A 22,015-nucleotide genomic window follows, 5' to 3' on the forward strand; every position below is an offset into this window, starting at 1 on the left:
TCCTCTGGTCTAAGTATGTTAAGTACAGTTAAAGAAACTAAAGTAACACTGTTCTTCTAACACCCCAGATGGAAAGCCTCCAAAACTAATTTTCCATATATGTGACCATATGGTGTGTTTTGCAAGCTACCAGACCAGGATGGCTTCCCAGTGACGACAGCTTAGATTTATCTTGAAGGTGTTTTAGGAGACTACACCTATCACCCGTCTTCTCACTGTTTGAACTGAGGGGCACCAGCCTGAATTATTCTGATGAACAGAGCCGCAGAAGTACGGTCTGAAGACAAAGGTGATCTCTCAAGCAAGGCAGACCTGAGCTGTGTTGCAAACAGCATGCCATTTCTTGCTACATTGCTAACCGGGAAAGAAGAACAACTATTCATGCGGTAAATTGAATCAGGGTAAATTATTAATAAAATATCCTAGTTCTATGCTTCTCTTTGGTTTTTTTTTTTTTTTTTTTTTTTTTTTTGGTTTGGTTTTGTTTCTTTTGCTTTTTTTTTAAAGGAGCACTTAAAGGACGACCCTTTATCCCCACACCCAGTGTGTAGTAAAGCTGATTGCAAATGAAATCTTTCAGTTCTGCTATCAGTCGTCTCTGCTACTTAAGTGTTTCACAAGTTTTCTAAAATCACACTGTTTTCCTGCTTCTACTCTTTCTCATCAGGGAAGTTAGTTCTCAGATATTTTATTCTGCCATCTGCACCTGCCTCCCTCTCCTGCCCCCCCTCCTTCCCCTGGAAATACTATAGAGTAATAGCATGTTGGCCACTGACATTCCCTACATATTCTTGTAGACATCTGTAACCCCTCAATTATCCGCACACTGGGTGGAAATTGCATAAATGTTGTCCGCATGTATCTCAGGACTTTGAAAACATCACAGACCAAATTTTTATGCAATGGCTGTATAATGTCTTCAAAACCTTGTGGATGGCCTTGCAGAGGTTTTGTCTTGATTTTTACCTTTCTTCATTCCTTCATCCTCTGCCCCCTCCAAAAAAAAAAAAAAAAAAAACCAACCCACCCAAAAAAATCCCTGATCTTGAGATGAATGGTAGTAGGTGATTTACAGTGTATTATTGCAGCAACCATGTCATTAGAATAAATACTAAATTGGTAGTCATAGTCTTAGTCTAAGGAAGAATTTCACGTAGGGATTGAGCATAACAGACCATGTTGTGTATTAGAGTGTTTGCTCTTGAGGTCCCACAAGTGAAGTTTTAACAGCTTAAGATGAGTTAAGCATCTTTTGTTTACTCTCAAAATCAAAACGCGTTACTAAATTGTCTGTTGGGGGAACATCCTGGGTAAATATAACCTATAGTAAATGTATACTTGGAGCTAAATTCTAATTAAAATCAATTGTATTTACTCCAGCTGGAGACATTTAATTGCATTTTATTGCTTTAATTCTGCGATGCGGGGCCGTGGGAGCTGCTCCCGGGGGTTGCGGAGCGGCGTTCCACGGCAGCGATCGGCCCTTCCCGCCGGGGCCGCCGGGCACCTCCTGCGGTCCCTCCCGCTGCGCGCAGCAGCCGCGGGCAGACATTTTCGTCGCCCTGTTGGAGCCGCCGTGCCCGATCGCTGTGGGCTCCGATTGCACCCGCAGGGGCGACGCCGTCCTCGCCGCCCAGGCGGCACCCCCTTAGCAGGGCAGCTCCCCGGCCGCCTGGGGGGGCGGTGGGGGGCGAGGGGCGCGGGGAGCGCGGCGGGGCTCGGGGAAGGCGCTCCCTGCTCCCTGCTCCGCTTCAGCACCGCGGAGAGCGCCCGGCGGGGGGCGGGGCCCGGCGGCGGCGGGGCGGGGCCAGGCGGGGCGGGGCGGTGCAGCCGGAGCGGAGGGACGGCCACGCAGGGAGGCAGAGACACGGCCACGGCCACGCGCACTCGCGCCACAGCGCAGACGCAGCCACAGGGGGGAACACAGCACAGGGGGACAGAGCCACAGGCGCGTTCTCACGGGCAGACGCAACACCCCAAACTGACACACGCCGACACGATGCGCGCGCGCGCACCCACACACCCGCCCCCGCGCTGCCGCACTCGAGCTCCCACAGACGCTCGCCGCAAACCCCCCCCCACAAACCCAGACACACAGACACGCAGCGACACGCTGACACTGTCACGCACACACGCACACGCACTTGCCCATCCGAGGCCACAGAGGCGCCCGCGCACGCGCGCACACCACCCGTGCTCGCGCTCCCACGGACACCAGAGAACCAGAGACACGGACACGCGTGGGGTGGGGTGGGGCGCGCGCGCACACACATCGCACACACATCGCGCACAGATACACGCGCAGATGCACGCACACGGGCGACACCCGCGCACGCAGGCGTGCGCAGACACCTCCCCCACGGACACGCACCCCCACACACCACCCTTCACGCGTTCCCCCCGCCCCGCCCTCCTGCCGACAGCCAATGGCGCGGCGAGTTTCCTGTTTAGGCGACCCCCTCCGCCCCCTCCGGCCCTGGGCGGGGCGCTCTCACCAATGGGAGCGGCGGGAGGGCGTGGCCAGGCGCCCCTGGCCCCGCCCCCCTGGTTAAGGGCGCTGGTGGGAGCGGGGCCGCTCACTGGCGGGAAGTGGGGGGGAGGGGGGGGGGCGGGCGGACAGGCAGGGCAGCGCGAGGCGCGCGGGCATCGGCACGCGCCGACCCGCGCACGCCCCCGCCCCCGCGCGGCGCTGAGGGGAGGGCGGGAGGCGGCGCCGGGGCCGCCGAGGGCAGCGCCCCGCCGCGGGAGTGGCGGCTGAGCGCGGCGTGGAGAGGGGCTGCGCGGAGCGGAGCGGAGCGGGGAGGCGGCTGGAGCGCGGTGCACCTGCCGCGGGGGGCGGGCGACGAGGAGGTAGGCGGCCGGTAGGCGCGGAGCCAGCCGGCGCCCGCCCCGGCGTGCCCAGGCGCCGCCGCGGCCCCGAGGCGATGGAGCAGGAGAAGTACCTGCCCGAGCTGATGGCAGAGAAGGACAGCCTGGATCCCTCCTTTGTTCACGCCATGCGCCTCCTGGCCGACGGTAAGGCTCCGCTTCCCCCCCCCGCGCCGCGGCCCAACGGCCCCTTCCCCCTGCACGCCGCGGGCGCTCCGCGGGGCGTGGGCCGCGCTCTGGGTGGGCGCTCGGCGTCCGCGGGCGGGCGCCAGCGGGGGGGAACTCGGGTCCGCGGGCGGGCGTCGGGCCGGGGCGGCCGCGCTCCCACCTCGCCTCGGCGCTGGAAACGGCCGGCAGCCACCCGCTCCGCCGAATGGGGGGGGTGTGTGTGTGTGTGGGGGGGGGGTGGGACGGGACTCGGACACGCGTGGCCCCTGCCGGCAGTTCGTGGGGCTGGCGCGGCCCCAGAGCCGCCCCGGCGCCCGCTCCGCTCCGCGGGCGCCCGCCGCTGCGCGCCGGGGACGCGTCGCCCCTGCTGCGCTCCGCTGTCCTCCGCGGGTCCCGCTGGTCTTTACACGGGTGTGGATGCTGGTCTCGCATTCAACTCGTTGCGTCTTGTTTCCCGCGGTTAAGTAATAAGGTTTATACGGTGATGCCCGTTATGCCGTTAACGTGGCACTGGTTTAGTTGGCTACGCAGTGTCAGGTGTGGGTTGGCTATGGCTTATCAATTTCAAGACACCGTTTCATCTGAGGCATGGTGATTTTTCTCTTGGTTTTGTATGGTGATCCAGAATGTACTGTGCGTTACCTTTTGTTACTCATTGTAATTCACTCACCTTCCTTGCATTAGCTGAACTAGTTCAACTGAAGATTCTTTAAAAAGTTTATAAATTCGTCTCTCTTTTAATAACTGCTCAGTACAGTTATTGAGCGCGGGCCTTGTGGTACGGCATTTCAACTTTTGCAGAAGTGTAATCCGGCAAGTTCCACCTCTATTTTTTCTGAGGTATGTAATGTTCATTTTAAAAATCCCAGTAAAACTTGGAAGCTAATGTCAAAAAGAAGTAGTAAAGACTGATGCATAAATCAAGCCAACCTGTTAATCCCTTAAATGAGACAAAGGCAAAGAAATGTCAGGTTAGGCCATTGAGAGAGTCACAAATTCAAATAAACTCACATTCAGAGGTGGTGAACAGCTTCCAGAGTTATGTTATGTCTTATGAGAAATCATAACCATGATCAAACTAACAATGTAAGTGTCTTCCTCTGTCAGCAGTCTTTATATTGCCTTTCCTTAATATATGTTTTATTGATTGTGGATGAAGATACGGAGTCCAGGTTTCGTTAGAGTGCTTCTCTTTGATAACTTGGAAATTCAGTACGGATAACAACACATTGTGTACACTTTCATCATAGCTATCTTGCTGCGGAAGAGGCAGCCAAGTTACTTCTTACAGTTCCTTTTCTAATAAACATAATATAAACAAAGTCCTTATTTCTTAGAGGGAGGTTTTTTGCACCTTGCAATTCGATCTTTTCCCAGAGGGGGGAGGTATCTACTGAGAGTGTGTGTGCCTGCATGGGAAAGAAGGAAAATGCACGAAGGACAAAATCAAAAGCATGCAAAGTAGAGTTGAAAAAAGGAGAATAAAATAAGTGTTTCTAGGCATCAAGTCCATGTGGAAATTGCATTTTGGAAAACTGTAAGATTGAATAAATGATTAGTTTTCTCATTCCTTCATAGTATAACTAGGACTACGTATATTTTAGTGTTTTTTTAAAAGATGAAGGTGAGTTGTCTGTAGGGAATGCTAATGTCAGATTCACACCAGCTACCTGGCATTATCCTTCAAAACACCATCTGTCAGGCTTTCTAGAGATTTGCTTTAGAGTCTAACATATGATGACTGTTAAAACAGTTTCATCAAGGTAAGAGTATAACTACTTGAGGAAACAAGAATTAATGCACTGGTTGCTGCTGGGTATAAATAGAAAGGGAATGTATAGAACTAGCAGATTTTTTTGGGGGGTGCAGGAAGAACATGGGACAGTGATGCAAGGATCCCTGTAATACTCTGTTTCTAGGATATGTCTGCCATGAAGCGATGTTTCTAGACTCTGGATTTCTGGTCTTTATAATGTAGAATCAGCTACATCCATAATAATAGCAGCCAGGTGTTATTTTTATGGTATACTAAGCTTTTTTGATTGCTAGTAGATTTTGTATAAAATGCATAAGTGTAGATTTGAAGGTGTTTGCTTCAGAGATGAGAACCTTAGTCATCTGCTCTGACTTGAAAGTGCTGTGATTTTTCACGTCAGTTGCTAGAATCTAAGGTTGAGAAGAGACGTGCTGCTGTGTGAAACTGCAGAAGGGCACACAAGTGATCAGCATTCCAGAAATATGGTTTCAGTTTATGACACTGAATTTACTTGTAAAGATAAAGACCAATGCTTTTTGTTTTGTTTGCTTTACTTCTTTTCATTTGTTTGTTTTGGTGTACTTCTTTAAAAACAGATTGCTTCTCTTTTTGATATGTAGGTCTGTGTCCTGCAGGTTGACCGGTGTCAAATGCATACTTGACTCAGTAGCTATTTACCCCATACCACTGAGGGATGAATAGAAATTACTTACTTTAGCCCTTAGCTGGGTTAGAGCCTCCATTTTGCAGTGTGTGGTAAAACCCACAGAAAAGGGAAATTTCTCATGGCAGAGAATTTACATACTTACCAAACAACACAGAGGTGCGGAAGAAGGTGCTAGTGCTTCTTAGATACAAAGTGTGAAGGCATAAAACAAATAATTTCTCTAAAAATCACAGAGGGAATCTGTGGTGGATTCTGAAAATGAACCCAGTCTGTAAATAACTAATTCCTTAAACAGACGATACTTTATTTCGCACTGGATCATTACCTGTTTCATACAGAAGTAGCTCCTACATGGTTATTACACTATTAGAAATGGAAAAGCCATTTATAAGTCATCTATTAGAAGAACTTGTGAAGTGTGAATGGTTACCTCAGTCTATATTAGTTTATTCAAACTTTTGCGGAAGGCATTGAACATATTTATTCTGATAATATAATCTAGTCATCAACAAAATCAAAGGACCTTTTTTAATTGTAATAGGTAGCCAGACTCTAAAGAATAGCCAAATCTCCATGTGTTGGAGAGGGCTTTTCTCTATTAACTAAACTATTTTGTGTACCAGGCTGTTACGAGAACTGGAAGAATGACACTGCTTCATGGGTAGTTTTAAATGATTTTATTGTAAACTGGTTACAGTTGGTTGTTAGGTAAGATGATACTGCTTTTAGGCAGGAGATATTCTGATCAGTGTGTGAGGTCAGATAATGCTCGCTCAGTTGAAAAATGTCAAAAGCGAAGAATGTGCTCTTGAGCAGTACCTTTTGTACCTAACTTGTGCTGACGCCACAGCACACTCTAAAGCTGCAGTGAGAACTGAGAGCGTTTCTGCTCTAGTGCTACTTCCTGCCATGGTAGCTGATGAGCTGCTTATGTGTGTTATTTTTGCATGTATGTAAATATTTATTGCTTTGTGTAAGATGTCTGTGATTAGGGATATAGAAATAAGTGTGTGACTTTTCTGGGAAGATGTGGAGGACGTAGACAGCTACAACTAGCTGGAACTCTCTGGTAGTTCAAAACTTTTTTTATCAATGTTATTGTTAATAAGCTAAAGTGTCAGCTACTTTTCTATATACTTTTTTGGACAAGCACATTTTATATATCTATGGCTTTAATAATATACTGTGCAGCATACTTCAAAGCCAGTTATGCATTTTGTAATATAAACATAAACGAAAAAGACCTATTGGAAAGAGCTGGCCAAAGTAAGAGCATCTCTCCCCATGGAAATATCAGCATTACTTGGGTAATGAGGTAGCTAATTTCTCTCTATGTAATGACAGTACAATTGACCTCAGACTTTCAATTGGCATTCTGAAGGCAATGAGAATCAGGCCTTTAACTTTAATCTTGAGTTAATTCTCTAGATTATTCCACGTGGCATAGCATGAGTTTGTTAAACCTTCAGTTGTGTCAATTAGACTTATATAGCTCAGCATCATAAAGCTTCTTGTAGGACAGGGTATGATTATTCAAAAGGTAGATAATTACTTAGCCTTTACACTCAATGAACATTAGTGCAGTCTTTCATACAAGCCTGCAATAATTGTTCTAGCTAGTCTGAAAACTGTTGATGTAATGCAAGTTCATTTTGTCGTATGTTCAGGATTTCAACTAATATACTGGCTTATTTGGGTTTTGGATTTCCTTGGACTCTTGGAGTTTGGTTTTCATACAGAAAGGCAGGTTTAGTTTGTAAGTGTATGTTTCTATTAAAACCATGATGCAGTAAGATTGCTGTATGAAAATTATTTGTCTTGGCAGTATAGAATATGACAATCATATCCGTCGCCCAAGATGTAAAAGGCTGCTGGTCAAGCCTGTGACCTGCTAAAGCCAAGGCTCTGACACATTTTAATTTTTATCAGGTTTTCCATTGAAAACTACTTGTGAAAACATACTTTCAAATTTGTTAGTTTAGTCTGTCTAAACAAGCCTTTGAATTAAAATAAGATTAATGTAAATTCATACATTAATATTAATCTGTAAGTGGTCACTTTTCTGGTTATTGTTTCTTTTTTTCCCAATGTTTACATCAGGTGAGAAGAAATCTGTGGTCAGAAAATAGTTTGTGTTAATCATTGTTTACTTTGCTGTCCCAAGAAATGCAGTGTAAATAACTGGAAGATTGACTCAGGAAACATGCTAATGTTTAGAGCATGTATTTGAGTTATCTTGCTTTCCTTAGAAATTTGATTTATATATCTACATTTGGATACTTTTCAATAAGAAAGGAATAATATCAGTGCAAAGTCTAGGCAAGTACAAGGTACTTACAATTTCTATAAAGCAGTGATGCACTAGGCGATACAGGCTTGGTTCAGAGCTCACTAAAGTTAATGTCAGTGTTTCTGTTGCCACTGTTGGGCTATCAGGCTGTCCTTATGCAAATATAATATACTGACTGATGCAGCCAATGTCTTAGTAATCACAAAAATCAGTAACATATACTGCAGGTTTTAGAACTGGCTGATGAATTTTGATTTTTTTAATGTTTTTTTTTAAAGGTGAAGAGGTTTTTTTTTATTCTGGTGTGACGACATGATATGCATTCATAATCTTGGGAAGTGCTTTTGCCTTGCAGAATGTAATGCACATAAGCCCCAGGCAATAACCGCATTTAGGGAGAACAAAATACTATAAAATGTAAGAATGACTATAATAAAGCAACCTTTGTAGGTGTTTACATTGACCAAAAGTTGTTAGTCATTGAAGGTGGGCTTACTTAAGATGAGAAGAAAAAAAAAAAAAAGAGATATGATTAAAGAAAAAAAAATATAAAAATCTCTCCCTTTCAGACATCTGAAGCAGTTTAGGAACATTTGATCTGTGATCTTAGAAAATGTGTAGTTTGAGACCTGATAAATTCTCTTGCAAAGAGGGAACAATATAAATGCAATAACTGAAGGTTAGATTCTGATACCCTTGGGTTTAAAAAAAAAAAAAGGAAAAAGAAAAATAGTGCTTCCCTCTTTGAATTATGGTATTTGAATTGGTGGAGCTGCTTAAGGTGCAATTTCAGTGTGAATAGCAGAATTTAGTACCAGCTGTTTAAGAGAAGGTCAGAGGCATTTGCTGAGGCTTATCTAAATGGCCGTAGCCTCATCAGTATAGTACGCTGGTGTTTGGCAACATGAATGTCTTCCTTGGAAGGAGAAGAGTGTTTATTTGTCCTGGGAATTCTTTTAGTAGATTTCTTTCATACTTAGTCTCCTTGGTGTATTCATTCAGGGAACACCCACTGTAATCATCCATCTTTCTGCCTTTATGCCTCAAAGTAGATATTTTTAAACTCAGGAATTTGGAAAATTGATATTATTTGCAGTCAGTGGGAGAGAGGGCAGAATAGCTGGAGAGCTGAGTAGAAAATCGCAGTCAGCTGTTAACTTCCCAAGCACAGAACACCTGCGTAATGTGTCGAATAGAGTGGCTATTCCTAACCAGGAGGTGGCATGATTGGGCTCCACATGCCAAAGTAGAGCTTCATATCCTAGCACCTTCTGAGAAAAGGCTAGTCTGGCCCAGCAGGTGCATCAAATTCTCCTACACTGGCTGTGTACCTTTCTCCTTTAAGCAGTATGTCGACAATATATACTGACAACCAGATTTGCTATAGTGTGCTGGACTATTTAATAGTCTATACAATCTGATCTGATCAGCAGTGACCAGTGCATAAGTCTCCTAAGAAAGGCTGAACATCTACATACACCACCAAAGCAATTCCATGAGAATAAAACAGTTCCTCCATGACATCTGAGGTAACAGGTTTCAAGCTCAAAGTATGAGATGTGTTGGGTCTTATTTTAGAACATGCAAATGTATCTGTTTTTTGGTAGACTCTCCAGGCTTTATTAAAAGTAGGAATGTATCATGCTTTTCTGTGTCTTGCAGCTGCACCATATGCTAAGCATGCTGCCTAGAGGAAACCATTTCTTTTTGACCTGCAGGGTCACTGCTGTTACCTGGCACTTCAGCGTAAGAGTGCCTTTTCAAAACCAAGCAGTTTTTAACTGTCTCAATTTAAATCTCTTTTCTCCAACAAACTGCTGAATTTGAAGGAAGGTCAGCTGTGAGGACACTGAATTTCAGAATACATATTTTTCTTTCAAAAACTTTTGAGAATAAATAAATAATAAGAAAAGTGCTTTCCTCTAGAATTTGAGGTGTTAATAAAGCATGCATGATAGGAAAAAAAAAAAAAATGCTGGTTTGCAGGCTGATCCTGCCCAAGCAGTGTGAAGGTATGCGTTCATCTTTTGTTCACCTTGCATTTTCAGTCCTTGGATGGGTATTGTAGCATAGGGTTAGGAATATCAGTGCACTGTATCAGAATAAGTGAGGAAGCAGACAGTTTTTAAAATGAAGTGCATAAAGTAGGGACCTTTAATGATGCTACAGGGTAGTCTTTGGCTGTATAAGCAAATAAAGACTATGCAGTCTGACCAGAATAATGGAAAACACCTTGACACTTGGGTAAAGATCTGAGGGGCATAGTAGAGTTTTGACTTGTTTCTTCCTTGTACTATATAATTTCAAGGAATACTTTCTAAAACTTCCATCTAATGATGAATTTCATTCTAATCTTTGAGATCTGTAAGTGAAAAGTGCTTTATATAAATGTGCGTTATTATTACTAATTTTAATACAAAATTATTCTTTTTAAATTTGTAGGCGAAAATAATCCTGGTTATTACAGTCCTCTGTAAGTCCTGTCATATTTTAATTAGAATTCTGCTGGAAAGGAGCACAGCTATTTTCTTATCCTAAAAAGGACTGGAACTAATAAAAGTTTTGAAGAAAAATTAGCTAAGACTTTCGGCAGACTAAAAACCTCCACCCCCCCCCCACCCCCCCACCCCCCCCAAAACTCCCGGAATAATTTATGCCTGTTCCTGATTTTGCAAGTTTTGCTGTTAAAATGGAATTTTTTAGTTTGAATACTGAAAAATTTATCAAATGAAACTCATAATAATGCTAATCTGGTAATACTGAAGATCATCCACATTTAAATAAGACGATATAAAGTTTTGATGGTCATATGGCTGCGTGTGATATAACCAAAGGCATCTTTAAAACTTGAAATGCTCTGCTGGCAATGGGCATTCCTGTTTGTTCTTCTTGGGTTAGCATGATCCAAAGCCTAAAAGACACAGCGCAGGTCACTGCTGCCTTTGAATTTCTCTGCACCTGATGAAGTGTTCATCAGATACTCTAGCATCTATTTCTTGTTGTAAAGGTTACACTGAGAGTTGTAAACCTCAGAAGCTTCTGATTTATGAAATACTTTGAATTCTGGGAATTGATGTAGCTATTGGAAAAAGTAATACCTCATGCTAGTCTGTAAAAGATTTATTAAAATCTGCATTCCTCCTTTTAGCTCTGATTTGGATCTAGAAGGAAAAGAACTATTTTACAGTAGAAGCAGTTTAGATTTGCTAACTGGTGAAGGCAGGTATGTCTTCAGCAAAAACAAAAGTAGGGATCAAAGCCCCTCACTCATCATCAGTCAACCTTCAAAAAGCAGCACAGTGGATTAGAGGAAAAATGGTTTTCCTAGGAGGTGTGAGCACTGGAGAAAGAAAACAAATCTCCTTTTGGCATATTCCCCTAGTTTAATGCTCCCTAGGATTCAAATGTATGTTTCAAAGCTCTCTTAAATGCTTGGCATTAAAGAACTTGCCATGAAATCAGGGACTCTGTGTGTATGTTTTGAAAATGGCTTTTTGGTGTTGAAAAATTTAGAGTTATCTTGTTACCTCTCATGATGTAAGTTTTTATGCTCTGTATTTCTGAAAATGTAGGCTCATATTGCTGATTTTTCTGAATATTTCTAATCAAATTTGTTTCTTGCATTATGCCTTTTTTGAGATAGTGGTAAGAACTTCTTGGTGTCGTCTTGGGGTTGTGCCACGTATCCTTGGGTCAGAGCATGAGCTCTAGCTGGGGAAAGAGTGAGACATTTTTTCCTAAATAATTAGGACTCTGCTGATTTGCTGCAGCTGTGAAGCTGGTGCCCTGACTTTACAATTTGCAACTTAAACTGATTTTTTTCCCCCAGTTCTGCTGAATTGAGCAGCACCAAACTCATAAGAGACTTACTGACTCCCTGTGTTCAGATAGTTGTTCAAAAGGAAAATGGAGAGTTAATTTTGGTAAATGATGTTTATTGTCCTGGTGAATCCATAGGACTGTAGAGCTATCTAATACCTTCAGCTTTCACACAGATAAATATTTGCAATTATTTCAGTAATATGTGTATGCAAACTAGTGGGCTTTACTTTAGCCCACTGTAGAATTTGAAAGAGCTTCCTCCTCCTACTTGTAGATCAAGGTAAATATATGAATTATATTTTTATGCTCAAAAGCCATTGTCTGCCATGCTCAATTTTTATATGGACTCCTCTTCCTCATCCTCGATACTTCTATTTAACAAGAAGATTGTTCTGTCTCTGTTAAATACACTACTGCAGAATGTCCTGTAATTTATTGTAATTCTATTCTGTTTGTTAGGGGTCTTCCAGATGCTGCTTGCTGCTGTTACTGGCGTGGCTGATTTGTTCTTTGCTTGCTACAAATGGTTTAGTGTAAACACCAACAGATTGCCTTGTGCAAAATCCTGTGAGAAATGTTTTAGTGTTCAGTGGAAAAGCCAAGGGATCTGTAGGTAAGCAGGGAATGTGGGAAAACAGGTGCTCATGTTACCTATTTTGTTACTCTTCTTTTTCTGGAAGACTAAACTGTGAAGTAAAGTGGATATGCAATAGTTTATGTTGAGCTGTGCATGACAAAATGGTGTTCATAGAGTACCAGCTTGTTGGAATACACAAACCATCTGTTCCAGCGTGAAAATACTCTTGCTGCCCCAAAGTGTATGAATAATCTGAAATTATATGCCAGGTGCAAGGGAAAAAAACTAAGTTTTTTTTTTGTTTTGTTTTTGTTTTTGTTTTGTTTTTTTTCCCATTGATACAAAGATTTTGAGATAATAGTTTATAAAATAAGAAATGTATGTACTGTCATCTATCCAAGTGCTGCTTGTGGTGGAAGTGGAAGGATATGTCTTCATCAGAAAGTAGAAATGGAGCAGCTTGGCTTGGACACAAAGCATGAGCTTGATGTGATTCTTCATCCATCCAAACACTAAGAAGTCCTGAATTGGAGATAGATAGAGAATAATTAGAAGCTAATACCAACTTTTTGCTACAAATTTCCAGTTCTTGACAGTTCACCTCTGTCCCTTCTTATAGCCTTTAAAGGTTTTTTTATAAATATTGAAAAAGTAGAATGGAGGGAGAGAAGAAGGGGGGAAAAAGGACAGAAGAATAATGGAAGATCATAAGTGAAGTGGAGACGAGGATATCTGTACAGAAAAGGATATAGAAAAGAAGAATAAAACAGTAAAGTGAAGAATTAAATTCTGGTTTAACAGGTAAAATGTTTGGTTAGTTTAGCTCTGAGAAACTGATGAAAGCTAGAAATATTGAACCGTTAATAAGGTCTTCTAGAAGCTTTTAATTGAGTTTTATTCAATTAAAATGGATAGATAAAAGTGGTTGCTAATAAGCATTTGAAAATGCTATTGGTTATTTAAGAAAAATTAAAATGAAGTTCAACTGTTTCTGAAAAGCTTCTGTGGACAATTATATAATTTTGAAATTGTTGTATTTCATGTGTTCAGAGACACATTATAGGTGCCTGCCATATATATGTATGTATTAAATTATGCAGTAATTAAACACAACAATTATTTTGCAGACATGCTCCCAATTTTTTACTAAACAGCAGCTGACGTCTTCCCTGTAGTAACATATACAGTCCTTTGAGAATACTATGGTTAGACAGTTAATGTTTTATTCATGGTTTTTATTTTAAATGGTAGTACTGTAGCATTGAACAGATTGAAGTTTTAGATATGGAGTTTCCTTCTTTCTTTACATAATAGAGCCTTCACATTTTGGACTGGAGTGTACCAGTGTTATGAGCTGTGAACTTGGTATTTTATTTATGTCAGTGGTCTCATTATAGATGAGAAGGATTGTCTAGATTCTGCCATTTCAGTGCTGCTCTTCTAGCTTGTTCCTTTGCATTGCTTTCTACTGGAAACTGATGCCTCCCTCAGCCTTCCTCTAAGCAGCTAATATAATTAGTGAACTTCCCACCCTCAGCCGCTTTCATTCTGTTTTGTATTCTTTTCCTGTCCCCAGAAGCTGTGTGAAGAGGAGGAGGTGTTTTAATTTTTCCATGGAGACTTGAACTGGGAGTCAAGGTGGCAGCTTTACTGGAGAAGGATGTCAGAAACATTGAGCAGAAGGCATTCTGGTGAGGGAAGAAGGCAGGTGACTGGATAGTGTATCTTTAGAAGAGGGTTGGTTGGTGGGGGAACTCGGAAAGTCAGAACAAAGCATGTGAAAGATGTCAGAATGAAAATTAAGTTGGATACTTTTTTTTCACCTTTAAAGGGTATAATATTTATCTAAGTGATATACTTCACTTGCTATATACTCTTCTTATCCATACAAGCAGATAAATAGTTACTGGGTGTATCTGTATTTTTATATATATAATTATTTTTATTTAATATTTGTGTATTTATTTTTAATCTATCTTTGACATAAATTTTTTTCCTAAAAAAAAAAAAAAAAAGTGATGTATATAATACAACAGCAGTAGAGTAGTGCACTATCTTATGGAAGAATCTTCACTTCCATCATTTGATTATTCATGTTTTAGGCTATAACCATTTGTCCATTCCCCAGTGCATGGATAATTGAGTATAACGCTGCTAAGGCTGCTTTAGAAAGAAAATTGTATTCTCATGGTGATGCATGCTTCAAGGCTGACTGTTCCAGAAATAGTGACTGCTGTATGTCTTAGATTCATAGAGATAAACTTACTCAAGTACTGGAATTTCCAAGTATTCTGTTGTATCTCCCAAATTAAATGTAATTCATCTTCTGACATAAGTGGGGTTCAAAGTATGCGAGTATTATCACACCTAGAATTACTTAATAACTTTTCAGGCCAAGGATGAGATAATGGTGAACGTTTTATCCAGCCTTATGGGGGTTTCACAGAAGAAAGGTTAGATATGCTAAGATTATATTGAGTAAGTGTTCATTTGTGGAGTCTGCAGCCGATTAGAGAGCACCAGCCTTCACAGTGATGTGAGTACCAGTTCACAAGTAGCACACTGTCCTGTGTCTTTAAAACTAACTTCTGTGCTATCCATAAACTGAAATAAAAATCTTGGAGATGATAAAAACTGCTTCAAACTGCAAATAGTAAAAAGATTGCATAAAGCAGTGGATTAAAAAAGGGGACTTGACTGGCAATTCTAAGGTAAGATTGTTGTGCTATAATACCAGTTTTTGCATTTTAGTGGCTTGAATGGTAAAAGAAAACAATTGGGATTACTCTAATTGGGTCATTTAAATTTCAATTAACATTAATTTTCTCATCATATGTAATGTAATTTAAAAATATATATACACACTTCATAACAAATTGGAAGGCTATGTTGCAATTTATTTATTGTAAGACTTTTCTGGCTAGCTTTAGCACTTGAAGTATTACTCAGTAAAGGGTAATTCAGGTTCATTCACTGGTTTAAAACAAATTGGAGTGAAAATTAGGAAAAGATGCAACGCAGTAAGATTATATCCACACACTGCCCCCCCCAATCCACTGATTGCTTAGCAGACTGTAGCTGTCAGAGACATGAAATATGTGACCTAACTGGAATCTCAGGTAGAATATTTGTCTCCCTGTTGCTAGCATTGACGTGTAGATATGTGCTGCTTGCATCTCATTTGTGAGGCAGGTGTATTCCAGCGTAAGTGCTGCAGTCTTATTTCCCCAGCTTGTGTAGGTCAGCCTACCTTTTGGAGTATAGTGCTATGCTCTTCCCTTTTGCATGTTTTTTTTTGTTCTTGTTGTTGTTTCTCAAGAAAACCAGGATTTGGCATAGAGAGAGGTGATGCTGAGTGTTGTACTCTTGTCCCAGCATTGAGCTGGATGAAGACTGGAGCTGGGACTTAAGGACAGTTTGACATAAATAAAATATTGACCACATCTAGCGTTCTAAGTCAGATTGTGGTGTTTCTTCACTTTTCTTTCCTTATATAAATTAAAATCCTGGGAGATGGATTGCTGCGTTAGTTCCTGCCAGTGTGAGCCTTACTGCTAACAATTTTTTGTTGAATTGCTACCTGCTGACTTTTTTTCATGATTTGTACCATTCTTTAACAGTAATGACTGTGGATCAGAACTGAACTTAAGAGGCATATTTTTATTTTAACATTTTTTTTTTCACTTTAAGTCAGGGATATTGACTATTTGAGATCTATTTTAAGTCATACTTCATTATATGTTACTTAACTGAACTATGGCTTACTACAGAACATCCTATGTCAGGTACAGGAGTTTAATAACCTAATAGAATTAATATACAGGATCATATTATGCATAGTAGCATCTTCTCATTATGTTATTTCAAGAAAGGGAGAACAATCATCTAGAAAAAAACCCCAAAGTCTTACAGCTTTATGATTTGATTTCAATTGCCCCTTTCACCTCCCTCCTCAATCAATGTAATCAAAATTTTGCCTCTGGCTTTCCAGAGACATAATTTTTCATATGACAACAATAAAGGTGTTTTCCTTCAGTTTGACTTTATTTTTGACCTGGGCTACAAGCCTTAGTGGTTTCCTCAATACATATATTAGTTTGATGCATTTTAACGGCTGTTTCATGATCTGTAATCATAGTGATGTTCATATATGCCTTTTAGCATTTTTTTTTGCAAAATCATGATCTTGGAAACTTGGACAAAAATTTTCTGTGGTACTGAAGTCCTTAAAGTGCTTGGCATTAATGCTTTACCTTAATATAGCAGGTGAAAATTTATTCTGCCAGCCATCTTGTGATAAGCATTTTTCTCTTGAGTAACACTGGCAGTAGGAGTCCCTGTTTTTTGTGAAACCACATTATTTATGGATTTTGCACCACTGTGTTGTTCTTCAAATTATGAGGAATTATAACTGCCGGATCTTTCCAGACTGATTTTTTTGATCACTTTTAGCTGAAATTGCCATGAGAACATCTAGTTTGATATTTCTGTCTCCTACTGAATCCTGTTTTCGTATAATAATGCTTCGTTTTCATTACATCCAAAAGAGAGAAGCCATTGGCCCTTAAACTGTTATAGGTGGGCTATTTCAGTACTCTCTAAGATGTTGCGTGGCCATTTTGGTCATGTTTATTCCACAATACTTAGAAAGTGGAGATTGTTTCACCGCATGTTTTGTTTTCTTGTTATTCCATATTTGGATTGCTGGTTGACTTTGGACCTGAGTGGTCATTGCTGGTTGCTTCAGACAGTTGGATGAGGTGGGTTTTCATTACACAGCTCACTATCCAAGGCACCTTTGTACCTTGCCATTTGTCTTGTGGGGTACACAGCTTAGTTCTTGTCTCTTTCTTAGTGATCTCTGTTCAATTTACTGTGTTAATTTTTCTTCTGAACATCCTACATTTGCTTCTTGAGTCTTAACCCAGCTCTTCAACTCTTTTCAGGGATGTTCCACATCTTTGGGGATTTGTGTAGTTTATCTAAATTTTCTTGTGCTCAGCCACATAAAAATAGATCTTCCTGTGAGACACCAATGGATGTATTCTCCCTTGGGTTGTTGTTTGATGCAGCATGTAAGTTCCATGGTCTTTTTATTTAACCTCTGGTCTACTCCAGTGTGAGATTTGGCTTCTCCATAGAGCACCTTCTTGTAGTTACAATTCAAAGTGGATGGATTTATGTGCCAAATTCGAGCTGTTTCACTGAAACCTAATACTAAGTCTTCAAACAATTTTTTTTCTGAGCATCTTTCCCCAGATTTGAATTTCAGTTTCTCTCTTACCTTATGATGGTTAGTCTTTCTGTTGTTGAAAAATCTGCCTTAGGTAATATTCACATTGTTCTACATTGTCAATCAATTTTAAATGGTGTAGGGAAATATAACTGAGTTTAGTATTCTCTATTATTTTAAGCAGCTTTATGTTTTCTTTCCTTTGCTTGAGTTAAATGAAAACTTTTAAAAATGTCAGAGGCTTCTGAAGATGGGTTTTGGGGGCTGTGACCTCACTGACATTTTATGGGAAAAAATCCTACCTCAAAGTTGTTTGATATTCTTCTTGCACTATAGAAAGCACTGAGTTCTAGCAGAGTCTAGGAGTGGTAGAATTAAGTATGACAGTGTTTAAGAAGATAATAAATGTCAAATAAAAATGAGTTCACATGTTGCTTAGCTCAGAACAGGAGGCACAGATAAGAAAACCTGAAGCTTTCTAGTAAAACTAATAGGAAAAACCTTTTCTAAAAGATGCCACTAAAATTCCTGAGGAAGAAATTGGTGGAAAGCTGGTTATCAAGTGTGTGTTGTGTCAAAGTTGTCAGATATCACTCCAGTACTGTAAGGAAGAAGCTCACAATTGGACGTTTTAACAGCATGTGTAGGGTTTGTGCATGAAGAAAGACTGTGCTAAAAACTAAATCAGGACTCCAGAGTTAAATGGCTAATGCATGCTAATTTGCTGTCCCAGGTAGCTCTTATAGCTGGCAGCTTTCTGAGAGGATTCTGTTCAGGCTGCCTGTACACTGGGAATAGACTCTAACTGCTTTTTTTTTTTTATTATTTTTTAAGAAGAATTGAGTTGTAGAGCAAAACGCTAAATTTCAATTACACTGTTAATAGTTATTTTTTCTGCATTGCTAAAGCTAGTTTTCTCTTTGAATTTGAATGTTTGAACCATTTTCCATTTTCCACATTGCAGTACTTAATACAAGTTTTTATTCTTTTTAAAGTCAGAAAAACAAAAGGAAGATTTAATCTGTACTTCTTAAGTGAGATATTATACTTTACTAGTCCACAATACAGTTTGTCAGGAAATATAAATTGAGTCACAATCGAATATTGTGGGTTTTCTGTTTAGAGGATATTTTGTTACTTTCCTGAACTTGAGTGCAAATGTAAATGTATTACAGATATTATAGTGGTATTCATGTTATTTGAGACAAATTCTTATTTTGAATTAATTTTGATTACAACTACATTAAATATTTCCCCCCCACACCAAAGTCCAACTTTAAAAATACAAAACTTTCAATATTAGGTGTTTCTTTATGAAATCTCTACTTTGCTATTTTTTTCAATGTGTTCATAAAAATTCTGTATCCGTTTAGCAAACAATTATATACTTTCACATGGGCATCAGGCATTGTGCCAAGTGCAAGGCAATATCAATACAGACTGGGGGACAAATGGATTGAGAGCAGCCTTGTGATGAAGGACTTCAGGATAGTGGTGGACAAAAAATTGGATGTGAGCTGGCAACATTTACTCGCAGCCCAGAAAGCCATCTATATCCTGGGCTACATAACAAGCGTGATGAGCAGGTTGGGGGAGGGGATTCTCCCCCTATACTCTGCTCTCGTGAGACCCCACCTGCAGTGCTGTGTCCAGCTTTGGGGCCCCCAACATCAGAAGGACATGGACCTGCTCGATCAGGTCCAGAGGAGGCCACGAAGATGATCAGGGGGCTGGAGCACAGGCTGGGAGAGTTGGGGTTGTTCAGGCTGGAGAAGAGAAGGCTCTGGGGAGACGTTATTGCAGCCTTTCCATATATAAAGGGAGCTTTTAAGAAAGATGGAGAGATGTTTCACCAGGGCCTGTAGTGTTAGAACAGAGGGCATTGGTTTAAAACTGAAAGAGGGTATGTTCAGATTGGACAGAATGAGCGCACATTTTTTTACAAAGAGGTTGGTGAGACAGTGGAACAGGTTTCCCAGAGAGGTTGTGGATGCCCATCATTGGAAGTGTTCAAGGTCAAGTTGGATGAGGCTTTGAGCAACCTCATCTGGTGAAAGATCTCTGCCTGTGGCAAGGGAGTTGGACTAGATTATTTTTGAATGCCCCTTCCAATCCAAACCATTCTGTGATTATTACACCATTTATTTTGGGTCAGTCTGTGTAACAACAAAACAGAAAAATATTTTTACACATTCAAATACAAAATGTATTAGTTTCAGCTAAATGCTACTAAAAGGTTTTTGTAGATCGTTACAAGTTTGCAGAAACTATAGCCTAGTCCTCAGTTTAGCTAAAATATGAGGGAAGGAATAAAGGTTATTCTCTTGGTGTTGTTTTGTGGCCAGTATATATAAACACATTTTTTTTTTATGTATAGTTGCAGTTCTTAAATACAGGCATACCACTGTACTTATCTTTGCTTCTATATAGGCATTTGTTATGTATGCTTTTTTACAGATTAAACAGAAAAAGGAATTAGAATTTTAGAGGTTAAGATTTGAGGCACTGAGAGATTAAATTACTTGCACAAGGTCATAGAAATCTGTGATCAGACTGGGAACTGTTCAGATCTCCTGAGTCCCAGTCTTATCTCCTCTTCTTTGGGATAAGCCCTCCTTTTCACACAAGATAAAGGATTTGCCTGTTACCTTATTGCTTTTGAGTAAACTTTTCATTCTGTAATGTAGCTATTCAGTTGCAGAGGAGCAGGTGCTTGCTTTTTATTTCATACACTACTTCTAAGGGCCTCAGCCTTCCATAGCTGTGAATGTATAAGCAAAAATTCCTTCTAAGGTTCAGGACTACAAGAAAAGCATTTTTTTTTTTTTCATCTGTTATGAACTCTTTCTTTGTGATTGCTACATTGATATATTTCTGTATTGTTTTAACTGCTTTCTATGGGAAAATAAGCAATCTCCTCCTAACAAGTAGAACTAGACACCAGGAGGAAAGAATGGAATAGGAAGATCAGGGGTAACTTATAGGGTGTAGCATTTTTTTTCTTCCATGTGTAGTTAATAATTTAATTATTAGATATATTAAAAGGATTATTAGATATTAGAAAGAGTAAGGCATTTCTAAATGAAACTGTTCTAAATCTAGGAATACTGTTATAGATTCAGAATCTGGTCATAAGGGGATTGTACGGTACAGTATGCAGTCATCTGAATATTGTGGATTGCAGTACAGGTGCACCACAATTTAAATTTGCAGTATCTGTCTGGTCCTTTATTCTTCAGTTTTAAATGTGTTATTTTATTGTTTGTTTGAAACTTCAGTGTGATATGGGCTGCCTCAGCTATCCACTGAGGAACACTCCATCCAGTAATGGAATTTGGGTAGAAAATACAGTGTGTGAATAAGGTATTTTGGGCATGTTTTTTTCTATTTGCCACTTGTTTGAAAATTACATGGCTTCTTCAGTGGTCTCCAAAAATACTTTCTTGACTCCTGATTTGATTGCACAGGTGATTTCTGAAGTCTCTGCCATCATGTGGAGAACTCTCTTTCCTTTTTAATATAACAACAAACCCTTTCCCAAAGTTTAACAAAACCAATATTAAATAATGATATATCCTTAAGTTGGAAAATTAAAAAATTCTTCTATTATGGTTTATCACTTATAAAACTTTGCTAAATAACACAATACTGCTCAGTAAAAGCAAGTTCTTTTAGCTCTGAAACTGCTGAGATTACCTGCATTGTATTGCTTCTGTCTTCAACTACAGTTTGTACAACATGCTGCTAGTGATACCAAAGAGAATTTAGATTTTGAAAGACTAGTGTTTTTGAGTTCATCACTTGCCTTTTTATTTTTCAACACCAGCTTTGTTCATTACTTCACTATTGGGGGGTATAATTTCAACCATTAAAAATTTCAGCTTAGTTGTGTTTGTCCTGGAAGCTTTCAGTCCAGACAGCAGCTCACTATCCATTTATTCTATGGAAGAAGTGAATGAATTAAGGTAAAACTGTCTCATAACTTGAAACATCTGTTGCTTATAGTATTCTATAATGTACTTTTTGATATGGCTGACTAAAGGCCCTCTGGAATTTAGTCCCTCATTTGAATGCCAAGTAGTGTAAATGCCATTACAAGCTCATGACCTCTGAATTCTAAAACTTCTCCATCTCTCATAATTTAAATGCTTATAGCCTGAGGTACATGGACTGGGAAGTGATGTTTGGTCCAGAGGCATGTCACAGTACTGCCAAGATAATGATCTTATCCTGAATAAGAGTTACTCTGAAATAAAAACAGTACCCTTTTACAGTGACAATTGATTGGAGACCTTTGAAAAATAATTTTTGGGTGCTACCTAATCTCAGTTAAATATGCTTAGATGCCTAGGATTAGGAGTCTTGCAGGATGAGAATGTGTCTCAGTATTTAAGCAGGCAGGAGTCAGAAGATAAACCTATCACAAAAATATTACCATCACTTTAAGGAAAATCTGACAACTACAGGATGAAAAAAAGTAGTCTTTGATGTTTTTTGCTTCATTCCTAAAGGGATATCTTTCAGCTGTTTTGTATAACTTTACAAGCAAACCAGTAATTAGAAAATATGGTACTGATGATTCAGCACTTTGGAATTTAAAGTTAATTTTTAAGATTTTTCTTTTGTGCCTGAAC

At 40.2% G+C, this 22,015-nt stretch overlaps 1 protein-coding gene across 3 annotated transcripts in view; it reads left to right on the forward strand.

The window, feature by feature from the left end:
- The first annotated feature begins 2,682 nt into the window (after positions 1 to 2,682).
- The window catches only part of KHDRBS2 (KH RNA binding domain containing, signal transduction associated 2), a 427,487-nt gene continuing 408,154 nt past the window's right edge, over positions 2,683 to 22,015 (forward strand). The window contains exon 1 of one of the 3 annotated variants that reach the window (XM_042803483.1): positions 2,683 to 3,015. In XM_042803483.1, the coding sequence (XP_042659417.1) occupies positions 2,925 to 3,015 (91 nt within the window). In that variant the 5' untranslated portion in view covers positions 2,683 to 2,924. Of the gene's footprint in view, positions 3,016 to 13,762; positions 13,840 to 22,015 lie in introns of those variants that run through there. The other 2 variants (XM_042803482.1, XM_042803485.1) reach the window with 2 other exon arrangements.

Source organism: Tyto alba, unplaced genomic scaffold (genome assembly GCF_018691265.1).
Source record: "Tyto alba isolate M040663 unplaced genomic scaffold, T.alba_DEE_v4.0 Super-Scaffold_40, whole genome shotgun sequence".
Lineage (NCBI taxonomy): Eukaryota > Metazoa > Chordata > Aves > Strigiformes > Tytonidae > Tyto > Tyto alba.